The 16,901-nt window shown below is 44.6% G+C and overlaps 1 protein-coding gene across 8 annotated transcripts in view; it reads left to right on the top strand.

Annotated features, from left to right (window-relative positions):
• SPATA13 (spermatogenesis associated 13) overlaps positions 1-16,901 on the top strand; it is an 85,916-nt gene that overhangs the window by 54,147 nt on the left and 14,868 nt on the right. For 7 of the 8 annotated variants that reach the window (XM_075592232.1, XM_075592231.1, XM_075592233.1 and 4 more), the window contains 4 exons: positions 9,045-9,181; positions 13,941-14,120; positions 14,531-14,716; positions 15,915-16,094. In XM_075592232.1, the coding sequence (XP_075448347.1) occupies positions 9,045-9,181; positions 13,941-14,120; positions 14,531-14,716; positions 15,915-16,094 (683 nt within the window). Of the gene's footprint in view, positions 1-2,314; positions 2,662-9,044; positions 9,182-13,940; positions 14,121-14,530; positions 14,717-15,914; positions 16,095-16,901 lie in introns of those variants that run through there. The other variant, XM_075592237.1, reaches the window with a different exon arrangement.

The raw sequence follows: 16,901 nt of genomic DNA on the forward strand, positions 1-16,901 counted from the left end.
CCCCCCAAATCTTCTGGATAGTGGAAATAAGACATCAAAGTTACAGCCCATGAATGGTGCATAGGACCAGGGAGATATACTTTGATTCCTCTGAAACGTTGTATACCTATGGATTAAATACCTTTTTTTCCCCCATCTTCCTGTAGTGCTGTGCCTCTTTCCCTGGTTATTTGATTTTGGTGAAGTATTATATATATATATAAATGATTTAAAAATCTCAATGGAATGTTCAAACACACCCAAGAACAGAAAACATTTGAGCTCAGAATGATAAGACTCTTTGACACCAAAACAAGTGGACTTAATGCAGACATGGGGTTTCTCACACACTATCATAATTTGTTGTAATGGTTCTCCCTGCCATTGTGCCATTCCATACCTCCCCCTCCCCCCCCCCCCCCCAGCATCCTCTTCCCCCTCTGTGCTGCTGTGGATGTACAGCCCTCCCCCACCATCCCTAATTCTCACCTTCCTTATCTCAGTTTTAACACCCTTCCAGTGCCTGGAATTCTTTATTCTTCATTTTTTTTCTTTTCCAATCCCTGTCTAAGTCGTAGAAACCTTTGTACTGTATATCAGTATAGCTGACCTGAAGAAGAGAAGAAAACTCTCGAAAGCTTGTCCTATGACATAAATTGTTAGTCCAAATAAAAAAGGTATCACCTAATACTGAAGAACTAATTTATTATATATGTAACGGTGTTTCTGGCCCGGCCTGACCCACCCAATCTCACATTGGCCCCTGTGGTCTAACCGGACCCCATTACAGTGTGAATATGCCTGATGGTGCACCTGCTGGCTACAGGACTCCTGAGTCTCCCGCATGATGGTGTGTGGGGAGAACCCGTCAGACAGGCAGCTGAGGTAGTGTGCTGAGTCTCACCTAGTTCCAGTGCAGCGCCTCCACCTCACCAGGGTCCCTGCGTCCGCAAAGGGATGATCCTGGCGAGGAACTCCTCCGTGGTGCTCCTCTCTGTACACTCATTCCAGATAGATACACGAGAGGGTTTCTGGCTGAACTCATCTTTATTGACACGGTGGGCATAGCTGCCCTCCACAAGGAGTATCTTCAGCCGCTCATCTCGCCAGTGCTCCCTTTAGTTAGGTATGTCACCCAGATCAGGGATTCACTTATTCCCGCAGGAATCACTGTCCTGTGCCAGGTCCCTGGACACAGCCTCCCATGGAGTTACTATAACATAACTGACACTCTGATAGAACTTGAACTCCTTCCTCAGCTCTGACAAGAACTGGAACTCCTTTCTCTGCAGAACAACTACTAACAACTTTAGAACACTGTGCTGTGCCTTATGTAAGCTTCTGAGGCTGACACATCTCTGACATCACTAACCATGGAGTCAGAGCATGTGACCAGTCCCAGCCATACACAGAGCACCCCACCAGGGGGTGAGGGGAAACCTCCATAATTACTGCTGGCATGCCCACACTTACCAGGCCTTACTGCCAGCAGGAGAGATGACTGTAGGCATTTTACATGACCGCTACATATATATGCGCTATACAAGACATTGAGAGAGATAGAATACATAGAACTTGCTTCTGCTACACCCGCAAGGAGGAGGCTTTTTAAGCAAATCCTACTGCGTCAAGTTTGATGAAGAGCCTGATCCCTGAACTTAAACCTAATTCCTACCAGCAACTTAAATGACTTATCTCTGTAAGCCTGGTAAAGTTTAGTATTGGCACTATACCAGTCATCGCAATAAATGTAAAAAAAACTTGGTAGGTATGTGGGTGGCACTGCTGCTTGAACCTTACCGCCCCTCCGTAAACTAAAGTACAGGGCTGCATAAACTGGGGCAGTTTCAAATGATGCAGCGGGTCATGTGGTGTCACATGACCCCGCAGCGTCAGTTGACGCCGTATTAAAGGTAAGGGGGGGGGGCACGACACTGGGGGAGAGCAGGCAGGGGGGCACAGCGCAGAAAGTTTGCGCACCCCTGCTATACTACTGTACATTGTTGCTTTCACCAAATATAGGACTGTCCCGATTTGAGTGATGTGTGTAGTTGGAATGTGTGACAAATATTAAGCACTTGAAACTAGCACTGGGGAAGGAAACTGCTGTTTCAACTGTATTCTAAATAAAAGAAACCATAGAACCAAGTATAATAATTAATCCTGTTATTTGGCCAAAGTAGTTGTAATTTATAGTTCTATAAAGTGCCCATTTCTCATTGAAAAGCGGCCTTTAAACTTTGACTTCTGCTTGATTGCTTTCGTTAGTAGTCGTAAATGGAAAGTGGTGAGGGCTCACGTTATGGGTATTTCTGCTGGCACAAACTACCAGTTGGTAGACTGCATTCATATTGATGTTTTATTGTTTTTAGCACTTCCTCCCTAAGGGCACCCCACGGTGTCGTCACTAAAGCAACTACATTCACAGCAGCACAGTGTTGAGCCGTCAATGCTCTCTTAGTCTTTGGCCTGAAATGCAGGCGTAGAGGACGACCACAGTGAATAAGCACTCTCTGCAGCTTGTGTAGCAGGAACAGTGTCTGCTGTTGACCGAGCATCTTTTTAGCTGTTAATGCTTCTGCTTTTTAAGGCCAAGCCCTTTTTTGTGCGTTCTTTTGGAAAACAGCATGGTAGCCCGGGGGGAAATGGCACGCTTTTGGAGCCTGGAGAGCCTTCACATGGGTATGTGTAAAAGGTTAATGTCTCTGTGTGTTGCTCTTTTGAATGTAGCGCATTAAATGTACATGATTTGCAATATTCGTGCTATCTGTTGACATGTTCACTGCAGGCAATCAGCGGCAGCTATAGACAGAGATTACATTTCTGCAATACTGCATGAAACAGCTGGTCCAGAAAGCAAGGGAGTATCAGTCGGGCTTCTAAATCCAGATTTAATTTTTTTTATGCCATGTTTTCCAAGAATGTTAATAAGCTTCGGGCGAACGTTGCTGACACTGTATATTTAACACCTTCATTAGTGCAGGCCTGCAGCACAGCAGCATGTTGCAAGCCTCTGTACCATTGAAAGGGTTAAAGGAACCTTTCAGCTCTGCTCAGAAAACATACATTACCTTCCTAAAACTTTGATGGGACTGTGTAATGTGCTTTGCTGGAAGTGATATTGACGTAAAACAGACGCACAGAAGAATAACCAGTTTGGGGTCTCCGGGCTCCCATGCATGGAACCAATTTGTGTGTTTGGGAGGTACGTGCAACTTCCCAAAGAAAGAAATGATACAGGAGGGGACGGGAGTTAGAGGCGGAGTTTGGATGTTGTATGTGGCGCATATATTGTATTGTTTTGTATGTCTTTATTTCTATAGCGCCATTAATGTACATAGCGCTTCACAGTAGAAATACACGTGGTAATCAAATAAATAACAGAGCATGGGAATAAGTGCTTTAGACATAAAAGTAACATTAAGGAAGAGGAGTCCCTGCCCCGAGGAGCTTACAGTCTAATTGGTAGGTAGGGAGAACGTACAGAGACAGTAGGAGGGAGTATATGATCTATAAATATGCGCCACTTTTGAGCGCTATCAAAGCATCAACATTGTCCAAGGTTTTTCTTAACGCAAAAGACGAATGCAAGTAGACGCCAACTTTGCTTAATCCATTCATATGTGTGAACCTGATGCCGGCCATATAAAGAATAAGAAAACGCGCGCCCAATGTAAGCACATGAATAATGACAACATATGTCGCTAATGAGTTTAGGTGAGAATTTTTTTTTTTTTTAAGCAAGGCGCACTTTCAATTTATTTTAAAAAATAAATACATTCTCTATACATTGCCCCGTAATCTTTTACTACTTGTAGAGGGATTTGACAGCAAATTAATTCCCATTTTTTGTGGCAAATGTAAGAAATGAGCAACTCGGCAGTACAATTTATATTAGTTTACAAACTGGGTAATTAAATTCACTTTAAAATTGTAGACATGCTGAGAATAATCATGATTAGGTTTTGTGCATATAAAAAAAAGGAATAATTGACAGAGTGCATCAAATTGCACGATAAAGAATAATTTTAATAGGGCAGTTATTGCAGCCAAAATGTGCTTAATATTTTCAGTAAAAAGTGCTTATTTAAAAAAAAAATGTCAAAAAGAGTCAGTTGAAAACCTGTTTGGCAACGAAGGAGTTGGGGATGCCATGTAATAACAGTTATGTCAGTGCTAAGTTATGTACCACACTCCTCCACAAATATTTTCCCAGTGTGATCTTGTTCTGCAGGTAGAACTCAAGTGGAACAAATGCTTTTTTTCACAGTATCTGCTACAGTACATTACTGTACATGTTGAAGCCTTTGTTAACCAGTGCATTTAGCTCCTCTCCTGTACAGCCCAGCAGGCTGCTAATGGGAAGTGCTACTTCTGCTGTGTGCTGGTGAATCAGGTGTGAGATCTTGTCAGTGTCTGGTTGCACGGGGTGAGTGGGCACTACTTCACACAGGAAACGTAGCAGGGTAGCTAACGTTGCTTAACCCTTTCAGGGCTCCATGCGGGCTGCGTGTGATGGCGTTCATGCTGTCAGATTGATTGTGTGTGGAAACGCATCCCATTAACCAACAGGACACCCCCTATGGTAGTTCCCACGTCCTCCCCTCTTTGTGTGTGTCTTCTTCGACAAGAAGATGCTTTGCATGTGTGAGAGCAATGCTGCATCATACTGCAGTGTGTTCATCAAGCATGGGTGGATCCTGGCAGCGCATTATTGTGCTGCGACTGTGACAATCTCCAAGTGCATAAAAGGGTATTGTTATTATTAACCTACTACAGGTGGATAAGCCTCAGCACAAGGAACAAGTGAATTGCCAAGAGTGTTAGTAGTGTGTATTCAGTACAAGCACGTTTAGCAGTACTGGATGCCACACATTCTCCCATCTACCTGGGAATTATTCACTTGCAGGTTTTAATAGCAATTTTATTTCCTCGCTGCACTTTTATCCCGATAATAAAAACATCTAGCCCATTTTTAAGACAAACTGTTACATGGAAAATGAAAATTAACAGATGTTTGTTCGTGTCATACATTTACTGTAGGAAGGAGAGGGGCAGTGAATTCCAAAGGTCACCTTTTTGTGTTATAATATATAATATCATTCATTTATCACTGAGACCTCATTCCTATCAGTGCTTGATGTTGTTCATCACATGTATGCTTATGACCTTATTATAGTGTCACTGTGTAAATAAATGATCATAATACTAATCTATCATGCCAGTTATGCAGCTTTTGCTGGGCATATAGTAGCCATGACCTACTGACACAGTATATTATTTCATGCATAAATTACAGATAAAACTGTTACACTGAAGCAGCACCACATTTGCAGACCTGTTACTGTATGAAACATTTTTGTCAATGCCCAATTATATATATTTGTTTGTTCTTGTAATAGTGTTGCTTGTTTTATGTAGCACTTTACAGACACAGTCCCGGTGGAGTTTACAATCTATGTTTTTGGTGACCGAGGCACAGGGAGATAAAGGGACTTGCCCAAGGTCACAAGGAGCCGACACCGGGAATTGAACCAACTCCCCTGCTTCAAACTCAGTGCCAGTCAGTGTCTTTACTCACTCAGCCGCTCCTTCTCCCATACACGCACACGGAAGCAGCAGTCCACGCTGGTCACCACTTATTTATCCATTTAATTATTTTTGTTAACTTTAAGATATATCTTCTTACCCTTTCAAATTCAATTTTTCTTTTTGAAATCCGATGTTTTGTTCAGGAGATATAAGCTTTTGAAATATTAAGCGTCAGGGAGTTTAAAATGGAGCTCTCCCCATTTTTGTTTTAAATAATACTTGTTTGTTTGTGTATAGCGCTGCTAGTTTTACATAGCGCTTTACAGAGACATTTTTCAGACACTGTCCCTGTCCCATAGAGCTTACAATCTATGTTTTTGGTGCTGATGCACAGGGAGATAAAGTGACTTTCCCAAGGTCACACGGAGCCGACACCAGGAATTGAACAAGACTCCTTCTCCCTTAAAGAGCAGGACATGCTCATGGGCTGTATCAGGCCTGCACAACTTCTAAAGTGAGAAGGGCCGAACTGCTCCATGGAAAACAGATTTGGGCCGCACCTTCTCCCCCCCCCCCCTACACCTCACATCACCTTCTCCCCCCCTACACCTCACATCACCGTCTCCCCCCCTGCACCTCACATCACCTTCTCCCCCCTGCACCTCACATCACCTTCTCCCCCCCTGCGTCACAAAGCTAGCCATCTTTCCCCACTCACAATTCTGTCACTCATTCGTTTCGGCAGAGCGGGTGCAGGGGGAGTGTGTCACAATGCGCTCCTTCCCTCCTGTGTCTGCAGAGCTGGCTCGGGGGTGGGGGGGAGGGAGGATAGTCATTGGAGTCATCCCGCCCGCGGACCGTATGTTGTGCAGGCCTGGGCTATATACTAATAAGATGAGCTGGGTTCCTATAGCTCTGGAGGGAGGGTGGTGGGGCAAGCAGTACTGCAGTGAGAAGTCAACTTGTGAAAATAAAAATGTATTCTGGCTTCAGACATAATCGTTCTTCAGTAAAGATAGCCCATGAAGTGCAAGACCTGTTTGAAAGCAAATGTTGGCAAGTGCGGCTTCATTATAGCCCTGCTATGGTCTAATGTTGCAGATGGAAATGATAGGATAGATATGACTATGCAACATGAAAGTTCATTTGTACTAGTTTAACAAATAACTGTGCGTTAATAATAAAAGTATATCTGCCTTCTCTTGTTCTTTTGTTATTGGGATGGTTGGTTCACGGGTTCACTTCCCTATAGTTTTTGTACTAGATATGTATTATTTCCTGGTAAAATATTTGATAAGCTTATAGGGGTCCATGTTAAAATGGATAAGAAGTAAAGCGTGACACACTGTGCTCATTTGCATATTATTACCCAGAATTCCTGGCTGCAGTAGAAGCATGGTTTGCTAAGAGATAATGGGGAACGACAGGGTTGCAGACCTGTCTGAGACGTGCAAAGGCACCACAAGTGGTATTTTTATGTGCAGTATAAATAAAGTTGTAATTCCTGAGCTGAACCAAAGCAAAAACACGTTCCTTTACTACAAGTTAGCAGACATTAATTAACTTAAATTGCAGTAAGGAAATAAAACAAGAGAATCCAAATATACACATTTTCAGTTTGATACCAATCTGTTTTAAATCTAAATAATACAGTAGGGAAGCGTCGTATAAGGCAGGGGGCTCAACTCCAATCCTCAAGATGCCCCAACAGGTCAGGTTTTCATGATATCCCTGTTTGAGCACAGGTGACTCAATCAGTCCCTGATTCAGCACAGATGGCTCAATCAGAGGCTCAGTCATTGACTGGGAAGCTTGGATATCCTGAAAACCTGACCTGTTGCGGATACTTTAGTACTGGAGTTGAGCAGTACTGGAGTTGAGCAGCACTGGACTGGTCTAAGGGAACAAAGCATGTTAAAAATGTGGAACTTCAGAGTCGTCACTCAAATAATTCCTACTGGAGAACCAATCTAATTTATTTGTAGTGTAATGATACATACGATAAATCAGGGGTAGCCAACTCCACTCTAAGGCTGCGTCCCCAGTACGTTCTACAGGGCACACCTTGGTGTGCGCTACATGAACAAGTACCGCCCCTCAATCGGTACCTTGGCGCGGATTTGGCAGCCGCGCTCTATGACGGGTTTTTCCAAATACAACAAAATTGTATTTACAACTTGCGACGGAGGGGTGGCCACGCCCCCCTGTGGTTCAGCCAATGATGGCGAACCAGCTGCGTCAGGTCACAGCCACGCCCCTGCAAAACCCCCGCCCCCCGTCACAATCTCTGCATCTCACCATAGACCACAGATCGCGGTTTCCACGCATGTACGCGCCGGCCCCCCACCGGGCGCACGTGCTACAGTGCTGAGTGGAAACGCAGCCTTAGGCCCGGGCCATAGAGGGGTGAGGAGAGCGGAGGCGCGCTAACGCTGAGGCTCGCCTGCTTCAGTCAGCGCGATTGCACGGACTTGCAGGCGAGCCAGCGTGCGCCGGGGGAGGTGGTTGGAGGCGGGGCAGTGACGTCGCTGGGCCAATCGCCCGCGACGCACTGACGTCAATGTCACGGCGCCGACGTCACGGCGCCGTGACGTTGACGCTGCTGTGCTGTGATTGGAGGTTTTCAGCCGACAGCGCGCTGAAAAACAGCTTGGCACTCGGCTGAAACCTCCAACTCGTCAGCACGCCTGCGGACGCTCAAGGCATCCTCATTGAGGATGCAGGGGCTCAGCGCGGAGTGTCCGCACGCCTCAGCATGGCTGGTCCATCTATGGATGCAGCCTTACACTGAGCCATCTATGATGAAGCTCGAATATGCTGAAAACCTGACCTGTTTTTAGCCCTTGAGGACTGGAGTTGGCAACCCCTGCTATAAATACTGTTCTGGAATCCTCTGATATGTGCACATTACAAAGTTGTACGTTTCTGTATTTAAGTAATAATCCCCGAAGAACAGGGCATTACTGGCCAATAATGCCTTGACTGGGTTAAAGTCCCTGCTGCTGCCTCCTGACCAATCCCCTGCACTGTCTCAGCTGTTCTGACAAAGGAAAAGCTGATTGGCTAGAAATAAAAACTTGCCAAAAATTCCGGGGATTACTGAAGGAATAATGCCTGGAATTTTTTTTTTTTTTTTTTTTTCAAACTTTGTATTTTATTTATTTTTCTTTAAAGGCATAACAAATGCCCAGAATTTGAACCAATCAGAGAGCAGGGATTTCAATAATGCCCAGAATTGTACAGCTTTAGCCTATAATAGAATTTATTCTCCTGCCTACAGTATCTTAGGAATTCTAATGAGAACTGAAAACAACAAAAATAGGCCGATTAGAGTGCTTCAATTTTAAAAACATAGCTTTAAATGTTGTCCCAATTGGTGTTTGTCGTATTGGCATGCTCAAACCCTATTAAAAAGTGCCTAGATGCCCCCCGGCATAATGCATTACCTGCATGAAGTGCATTTCATCAATATAAAGCTTTTATGGAAATCTGATATTTCATGGTGTATTGAAACTCTGATTCTCTGTATACAGTTTCAACAGATGGAGGAGCGGAGTCTTCTGCTTTTGTTGATGATAATGGTAGTGAGGAGGAGTACAGCTATGAAGAGCTCTGTCAGCCCAACCCAAGATACCTGCAACCAGGAGAAGAACAGCTAGCAATCAACGAGGTACGTTGGCCAATACTTTTTCACTTCATGTCGTGGTGTACAAGATATTGCAGATGACCTCAATAGAAATCAGACTGACCTTTCCGGGTTGCGGGGGGAGGGGAGGAGGAGGAGAGGGGGTGTTTGTGTTATCATGCGAGGAAATGCTTCTCCGGTTTTTTATTCGCCGCTGTTTATATTCGTCTGCAGTATTTAGGTCATGGCGATTGCATTGCATTCTGGGACATAGTAGATGAAAGCTGCTGTCACCATAACATAGTGATAGGGAATGATGGGAACAAGGAAAACATTTTTTTTTTAAATTTTTTGCAGGATTTAGTTTATGTAAAAATATGATTATATATTATATAATATCTATGAACAACAGAAAAGATGCCCTTGAAGAAGCACACGGGTATACCAACTAAAGTATAAACAATGAATTTATTAATGAACCAATAAAAACATTGGTCCAATCTAAAAGGCGGGGGACTCCAACTCAAATCCTGAGGGGGGCTGGACAAAACTCTAAAGCTCAATATAAAGACACAGGGCAAAGATCTGATATATAATGTCAATACCACCTACTGTACAAAGATATACTGTAATAAGTGGTGAAGATTCTTGTGATATTTAAAGGCATATGAAAGACCTAAAGACAGTGATGACTTAGGCCTCGGACATGGTAAAGCAGACCGTCCGCACGCTGAGCGAACAGACTGCCTTAAAGCAGTGTTCGCGTCCATGCGGCGCACGGAAGCGGGAGGGGGTGCGCGTAGCGTGAGAAATCAGTTAAACTGATTTCTCAGCGTGACAGACCGGTCACGTGAGCGGTTCGCCCAATGAGGGCTAACCAGCTCCGTGACGTCACTAGGAGCGCCCCCCACGGCCCGTCTAGCATGGCCAGGGAAAGCACCCGCTTTCCCTCATCCTCCGTGCGCCTCCGCACGGGAGAAGGCACCATGGCCCCAGCCTTTTAGGGATATGCTGAAATCACAGTACAATGTAACTCTCATGCAGTAATACTGTCACAACAGTGGCCAACATACACACAGAAGAAAAATAAAGTGCAAAAGGACAATGTAACAAGAGATGTATCCAAAAGAATCTCAAAAAGCAGCAAGTCTCTTTTTGGAGTATGTTGCAGAGTATACATAAAACAAATCGTCACTTGTGAGTGTAATATCCGAGAATAAAGTGTACTGCAGAGTTAGCTATATTCAAAGATCTAAAGTTCAGTGGTAGAAAACCGAGTAAAGTCCGTGATACGTCACTGCTAGTGAAATAGCATATGAATGTTTTCAAGCCCCATCAGAAGGAAAGGGGGGGTCCCCGCCGAGCTCCCACTCCGGTATGGGTAGAGCACAGGAGATAAGCAGGAGCATAGCGAGATTTCAAAGTTTATATGTAGGAAGGAGCAGATGGGAGGGGAACTTTGTAGGTGATCTGCAAATTGATGGGCAGCCAGGGGAGGGATTTTACTTGGAACATGAGCGGATACTATTTTGGGAGAAAGTAAAATTATTCTAGCAGCCGAATTCTGGACAGATTGCAAAGGAGAAATTTGTATGGCAGGGAGGCCTGTTAGCACTATGTTACAGTAATCTAGACGGGAGAGGAAAGGGCATGCATTAGGGTTTTAGCATTAGCTTGACACCAGAAGGGGAGGATATTGGCAATATTACATAGAAAGAAGGGCCAATTTTTAGCCATGCTATGCATGTGAATGGGAAAGGGAAGAGAAATGTTACTCCTGGGCAACGTGCTTTGGTGACAGGATAGATCAGTCACTGTCCCGTTTACTGTGAAGGAAAAGGGGGAAATTAGGCCAGATTTAGGGTGAAATATGATGAGCTCTGTTTTAGACATATGAAGTTTAAGGCTTGCGGAGCCATGGGGATTGCAGGAGTGAGGGTTGGGGTGGATAGATACATCTGCATATCATCTGCATAGAGATGATACCCGAGGCCAAAGGAGTTGCTGAGGTCATCAACTGATAGTGTGGAGAGAGAGAAAAGGAGAGGTCCCAGAACAGAGTCTTGGCGTACACCATGATCTTTATTAAGGGTCACAAGATGGTATTATATTATCAAACTGACACATACAAAATCCATTTCAGTGTGCGTCCTTTAGACTCGACGTGTCTAATTGTCAGCATCACCTTTAACTGTCCGGAAGTGGAGGACTGGCTCGGGGAAGTTTTTATAATGGGAACTATTAAAGTTCGGACCAATAACTGCCACACTTCTTTACATTGAGTAATACATATGTGTTTAAAATATTTGTAACACCGTGGCTGCTACAGGGGACTGCAATATATGTGTTTCAGTCCTCTCTGGCACCAAATGGGTTAATGTAATGCCAGCCCCGTCGCTCCTTATAGTGGCCCAAATATAATTAAATGCATTGTATTGCATGTCAAACTCTTCTGTGTTACAAGTGCAATCCCATGTAACCAGACAGAAAATAACCATTTGTAAAGAATGTAACAGTCTAATTGGCTTCCGTAAAGAAACCTAGCCATCGTAATAGCAAATATTTGGCTGTTTTATTTTTTGGTGTGGAATTGAATTATACATTTGTGTTTCTTAGGCCTGGGACCCGCTGCACCCAGCGGCGCGGGCGCCCGCACGAGCGTTCCCCACCAGCAGGGGAATCCTCCCGAGCCGGTCCCAGTCCCCCCTCGCTGCACAGCTCACTACACGCTGTGACGCGTCAGCCGCCAGGGGATTGAAGAGAATTGTAATCCCAAGCGGCGACGTGTCACGTGGTGTGGCTGTGAGCCAATGAGGAGGGGAGGCTTCGGGGAGCAGGGAGGAGAGTGTGGGGGGAAAGCAGCATGAGTGCCTGTCTGTGTGTGTGTATGTGTGTGCCTGAGTGCCTGTCTGTGTGTGTGTATGTGTGTGCCTGAGTGCGTGAGTGCCTGTCTGTGTGTGTGTATGTGTGTATGTGTGTGCCTGAGTGCGTGAGTGCCTGTATGTGTGTGCCTGAGTGCCTGTCTGTGTGTGTGCCTGAGTGCGTGTCTGTGTGTGAGGATTTGAGGGGCTCAGCGGTTGAGGGACTGAGTGGCTGAATGGCTGAGTTGAGGGGCTGAATGGCTGACGGGCGGTCCCGCCCCTCCACGTCATGGCCACGCCCCCCGTTTTGGCCACGCCCCCCCCCCGCTCGCAAAAATTGTCCCTTTGGACCGGAAAAAGCCCCAAGTGCCTCTCCACACGCCGCTTGTCTGCAGTGCGGGCGCGTGGTCTGAGGCAGCGGGGCCTTAGACTTAGGGGCTCCTTCAGGGGGAAGTGTTTGTCAATCAAGTGTTTCCTTTATCCTGTCCTTATCAGCGAGCCAATAGAGATAAGGTTAGGGGGAGAGAAGGGGCTCTGGCTGTACCAGCACTTGCTGAGCACACGGCGACATTAAAAACAAAAGGGAGCAGCCAGAGGAAATGAAGCGGCTCCCAAATTCCGAAGTCTCCGCTCAATGTGTTTACAAACTTACTTTAAATAAGAATTTGCTGTGTATATATACTGATCGGTGTCTAAGCTGGGTAAAAGGGTCATTCATCACCCAGATGTAACTTAAACACGTCACAAGCATTAGTACTCTATTGTCCTAGACATGGTGGCAAGGCTTACTGTCTGTGTGGCCACGGAGAAAAATGCGGCCACAAGGACAGCAAGGTTTGTGGCCTGGGAGGATTAACACTGCGGGGGTCCATGCTTTTGAATGGGACCCCCGCAGTATTAATTATTTACTTGATGGGAGAGAGAATACCGACACTCCCCTTCCAGATGAGGTGTGCAGCCGTGTCCCCATCTCGCTGCCTGCAGAGACATGAAGTGTGTTCTGGTAAGTGCCACTAGTTTCAGCTAAGTAATATTCTAGTACAGACAGTCCTCGGTTATCCAACAGAATCCGTTCTGGAAGTAGCATTGGATAGTGAAACCGTTGTAAAGTGAGTCCCATGTTAATCAGTGGCGGTGAGCTTTGGATAACGCATTCAGGTGTCGAAAAACAGCCCATAGGGTTGCATTGTAAAGCGTTGGATATGCCATTCGTTGTAAAGTGAAACGTTGGATAACGAGGACTACCTGTATCATGGTTTTTTTTGGTGGTGACCTTTTTCCCCTAAGTGACTATTACTGAACCATTACTTGGTTGTTTTTAACATTTTGATCCAATCACGGCGTAAATGGAAATTAGGCAATGTGAGGAAATCCATAAACAACTGAAAAATGAAAGTTCAAGAGAGAAGAGTATGATGTGGTAAAAGGAGTGAGATAAACCCTTGATGCTGCTGATGCTTTACTGTGTCCATTATTTACAACACTGTGTCTAAACAAATAAATCACACTCTCTTTTTGGAGTTTGAGCTTGAGAAGTGACTCATTGAGTAAAGAGACTGACTCTGTAAACAATGACACTAAGTTTGAAGCAGGATAGCCTGGTTCAATTCCTGGTGTCGGCTCCTTGTGACCTTGGGCAAGTCACTTTATCTCCCTGTGCCTCAGGCACCAAAACATAGATTGTAAGCTCTACGTGCCTGCAAAAATGATATGTACAGTGCTGGGTACACGATCAGCGATATACAAGGGGGAAAAAACGTATTATTATGTTTTTAAAGGGATTCGCAGCTTGGCGAACTGATGATCCCAACATTATAGATCTATTCTGTAACAAAAAGTTCTATAAAGATCCAATGGTGTAGCAGAGCAAAGAGAAATGGCTGAGTTATTGAATAGGATTCCTTTCTGCATTCTTCATTGTTTGTTTCTATGTCCTGTTCCAGCTAATAAGTGATGGCAGTGTGGTGTACGCAGAAGCGTTGTGGGATCACGTGACCATGGATGATCAGGAGCTGGCCTTTAAAGCAGGAGATGTTATTCGAGTTCTTGAGGCTTCGAATAAAGACTGGTGGTGGGGAAGAATTGGGGGCAATGAGTCCTGGTTTCCTGCAAGTTTTGTCAGGGTAAGTCATGCAAATATTGCTCTACATGTGTCAGGCTGTGGTCAAACACATTAATTTCTTGGGAATGTTTATAATATGACACAGCAGAATTACACTGAATACAAAATGGGGGGAAAACAGCCAATGATAAGGTTTAAAATAAAATAATATATTGGTGCAACCAAGAAAATATTATTCTTTTATATAACTTATTATGTGAGATTTATAGTCCGAACGGGCCATCTATGCAACATGTAAATTGCTGCTTTGTTGGAAGTAATTGTATAAATGTACGTAATGCAGCTTCACAATCTTTACTGCTTTAAAACATTAAACAGATGCTAGAAAAAAAAACATTTCTTTGCAATCTACAGAAGAAGGAAAAAAAAAACAAGTTCTAATTCCACATTCTTGCCGTTATGTCTTTTTAGTTGAGAGTCAATCAGGAAGATGTGTCAGAAAACTCGGGCAGTATTCAGGACGAAGAACAAGATGCAGATGTTGGTAAATTCCGCCATAAGAATGCTGAAAACAAGGATCAGATGAGAACAAACGTCATCCGGGAAATAATGAACACGGAGCGGGTCTACATAAAGCATCTGAAAGATATATGTGAGGTACGATGCAACGGTCACAACCAGTATATTTCTAATCATCATTCTTTGTGAAATTGAGATGTTTGTAACAAGGTTATTTGCCGTGTCTGAAAGGATGCAATAATACTTCACAGTCGTCATAGGAATATATGAAATAGTACAAATACAGGCAAAGGAAAAGTTACACGAGGTGCACGTCTGTATACTAGAGCTTGTTGCGGCCTAGACATGGGAATAAGAAAAATAATTGTGGCACTATTCCATACCCCTGGATACCTTTGTCAGGAGTTGGTTTTAAGCCTAAGGCTACGGCCCCACTGCCTGCGCTGCATGTGCGCCTGCGAGGCTGGTGGCGCGTGCAGCAGAGTTCCCCGTTCTGCAGTGAGCTGCAGGGGAAAAGACGGGGGCGGAAGTGCTGGGGGCACGGCCATGATGTCACCCGGCAGGTTCACCCTCGTTGGCTGAACTGCTGGGGGGGCGTGGCCTAGCGATCTGTCGCTAGGTCTAATCACAATTTTAATGTATGTCTGAAAAACTCGCCGCGCGGCAGCCCACCCTCTCAGCGGGCCCGGCCCCATTGAGAGGCGGCTCCTGTCCCCGCAGCGCCCGCCATAGTGAGCGCTGCAGCAGCCAGCGGGGACCAAGTCTTAGGCCCTTATTCTGTAAGGTGTGATAGAGCAGATGACGTGCTATCACATGAAATGCCCCATTAAAGTCAATGGGACTTTTCATGTGATATCACGTTATCTGCGTTATCACACCTTACAGAATAAGGGCCTCAGCATGTCGCATCGTGTTGTTTATGGTCAGGTCTGGTTAAATCTGAGATATAAACAGGGTTCTCTCCATCAAGTTAAAGTAGCATTGTCCTTAAGAGATCTATATTTGCCCAATTTCGCTTTTATTTTTTAAATGTGAGGCTTTGTTCAGGAGACAGTTGAAATCTTAAGTGTCAGATAAAAAAAAAAAGCAAAATATCCTCACATTATAGGTTAAACTTGTATAGACTTGTGGGGGAATTGCTTTAAGTTCAGTTTTAAGAATGTCTTGCAATCATTCTTGTGCATTTTTGAGAGAGAACGAACGAGAAAGAACACTTACAAACTCTTTAGCCCAGGGAAACATAATCCACAATGGTTGCAAGACGTGTTGTAGCTATCCATCTGCTCATTTTTCAATGACATTGCACATCCTAAAAGTTCTGTTATCTTCTGTTCAGGGCTATATCAAGCAGTGTCGAAAGCACACAAGCATGTTCACAGAAGTGCAGCTACATACCATTTTTGGAAACATTGAAGACATTTATAAATTTCAAAGAAAGTTTTTGAAAGACCTTGAGAAACAGTACAACAAAGAAGAGCCCCACTTGAGTGAAATTGGGGGCTGTTTCATTGAAAACGTAAGTCTTGGTGTGTGCTTCTTACTGTATGATCATGTTTACACTGATTAGATCTTACTAATTAGGCACTGGTCACTGTTCTTTCAAGACAAATGGGTTTAGCCTGTAACTGCTATTTAAAATAAGTAATGAGAAGTTTAGTGGTAGACAGGGTTGCCACCTTCGACTGACGGTCAACCCGGAGATTTATTTTTTTTAAATGACACTGTGTTGCCATGACAACGGGATGCTATGTAACGTCACGTGGCGTCAAGTCGCCATGACAACGTGGCACCGCATGACGTCGTGACATCATGTGGCGTCTCATTGTCATGGCAACGAGCATCACGTGATGCTGTTACGTCACGTGACGTTCCCGTTGGCATGGCAACGCAGCGCCATTTGACGCCGCGGAGCCATATTGAGAGTAGTTGCAGGGGGAGATGGCGGGAGACTGCTATTGCTGGCACTATTGCTGCGTTAATGGTATATGGAATTATACCTTACATCATTTCTATTATTTATAACTAACGCTGATGACAATTGTTGCAAACAGAGTCGTCACTGACCAATATTAATTTATTACAATGTTTACCTCAGTTAACTTTACTTGAGTTAATTTAACAAAGACAAGGTTACCTCATTGCTATCAAAAGGGAGGAACTGAAGCAGCATTACTGTAAAGAGAGGGGGAGAAGAGAGAGAGAGAGAGAGAGAGAGAGAGGGGGGGGAGGAGAAGAGAGAGAGAGAGAGAGAGGGGGGAGGAGAAGAGAGAGAGAGAGAGGGAGAAGAGAGAGAGAGAGAGAGGGGGGGAGGAGAAGAGAGAGA

Source organism: Ascaphus truei, chromosome 3, assembly GCF_040206685.1.
Source record: "Ascaphus truei isolate aAscTru1 chromosome 3, aAscTru1.hap1, whole genome shotgun sequence".
NCBI classification, from domain to species: domain Eukaryota; kingdom Metazoa; phylum Chordata; class Amphibia; order Anura; family Ascaphidae; genus Ascaphus; species Ascaphus truei.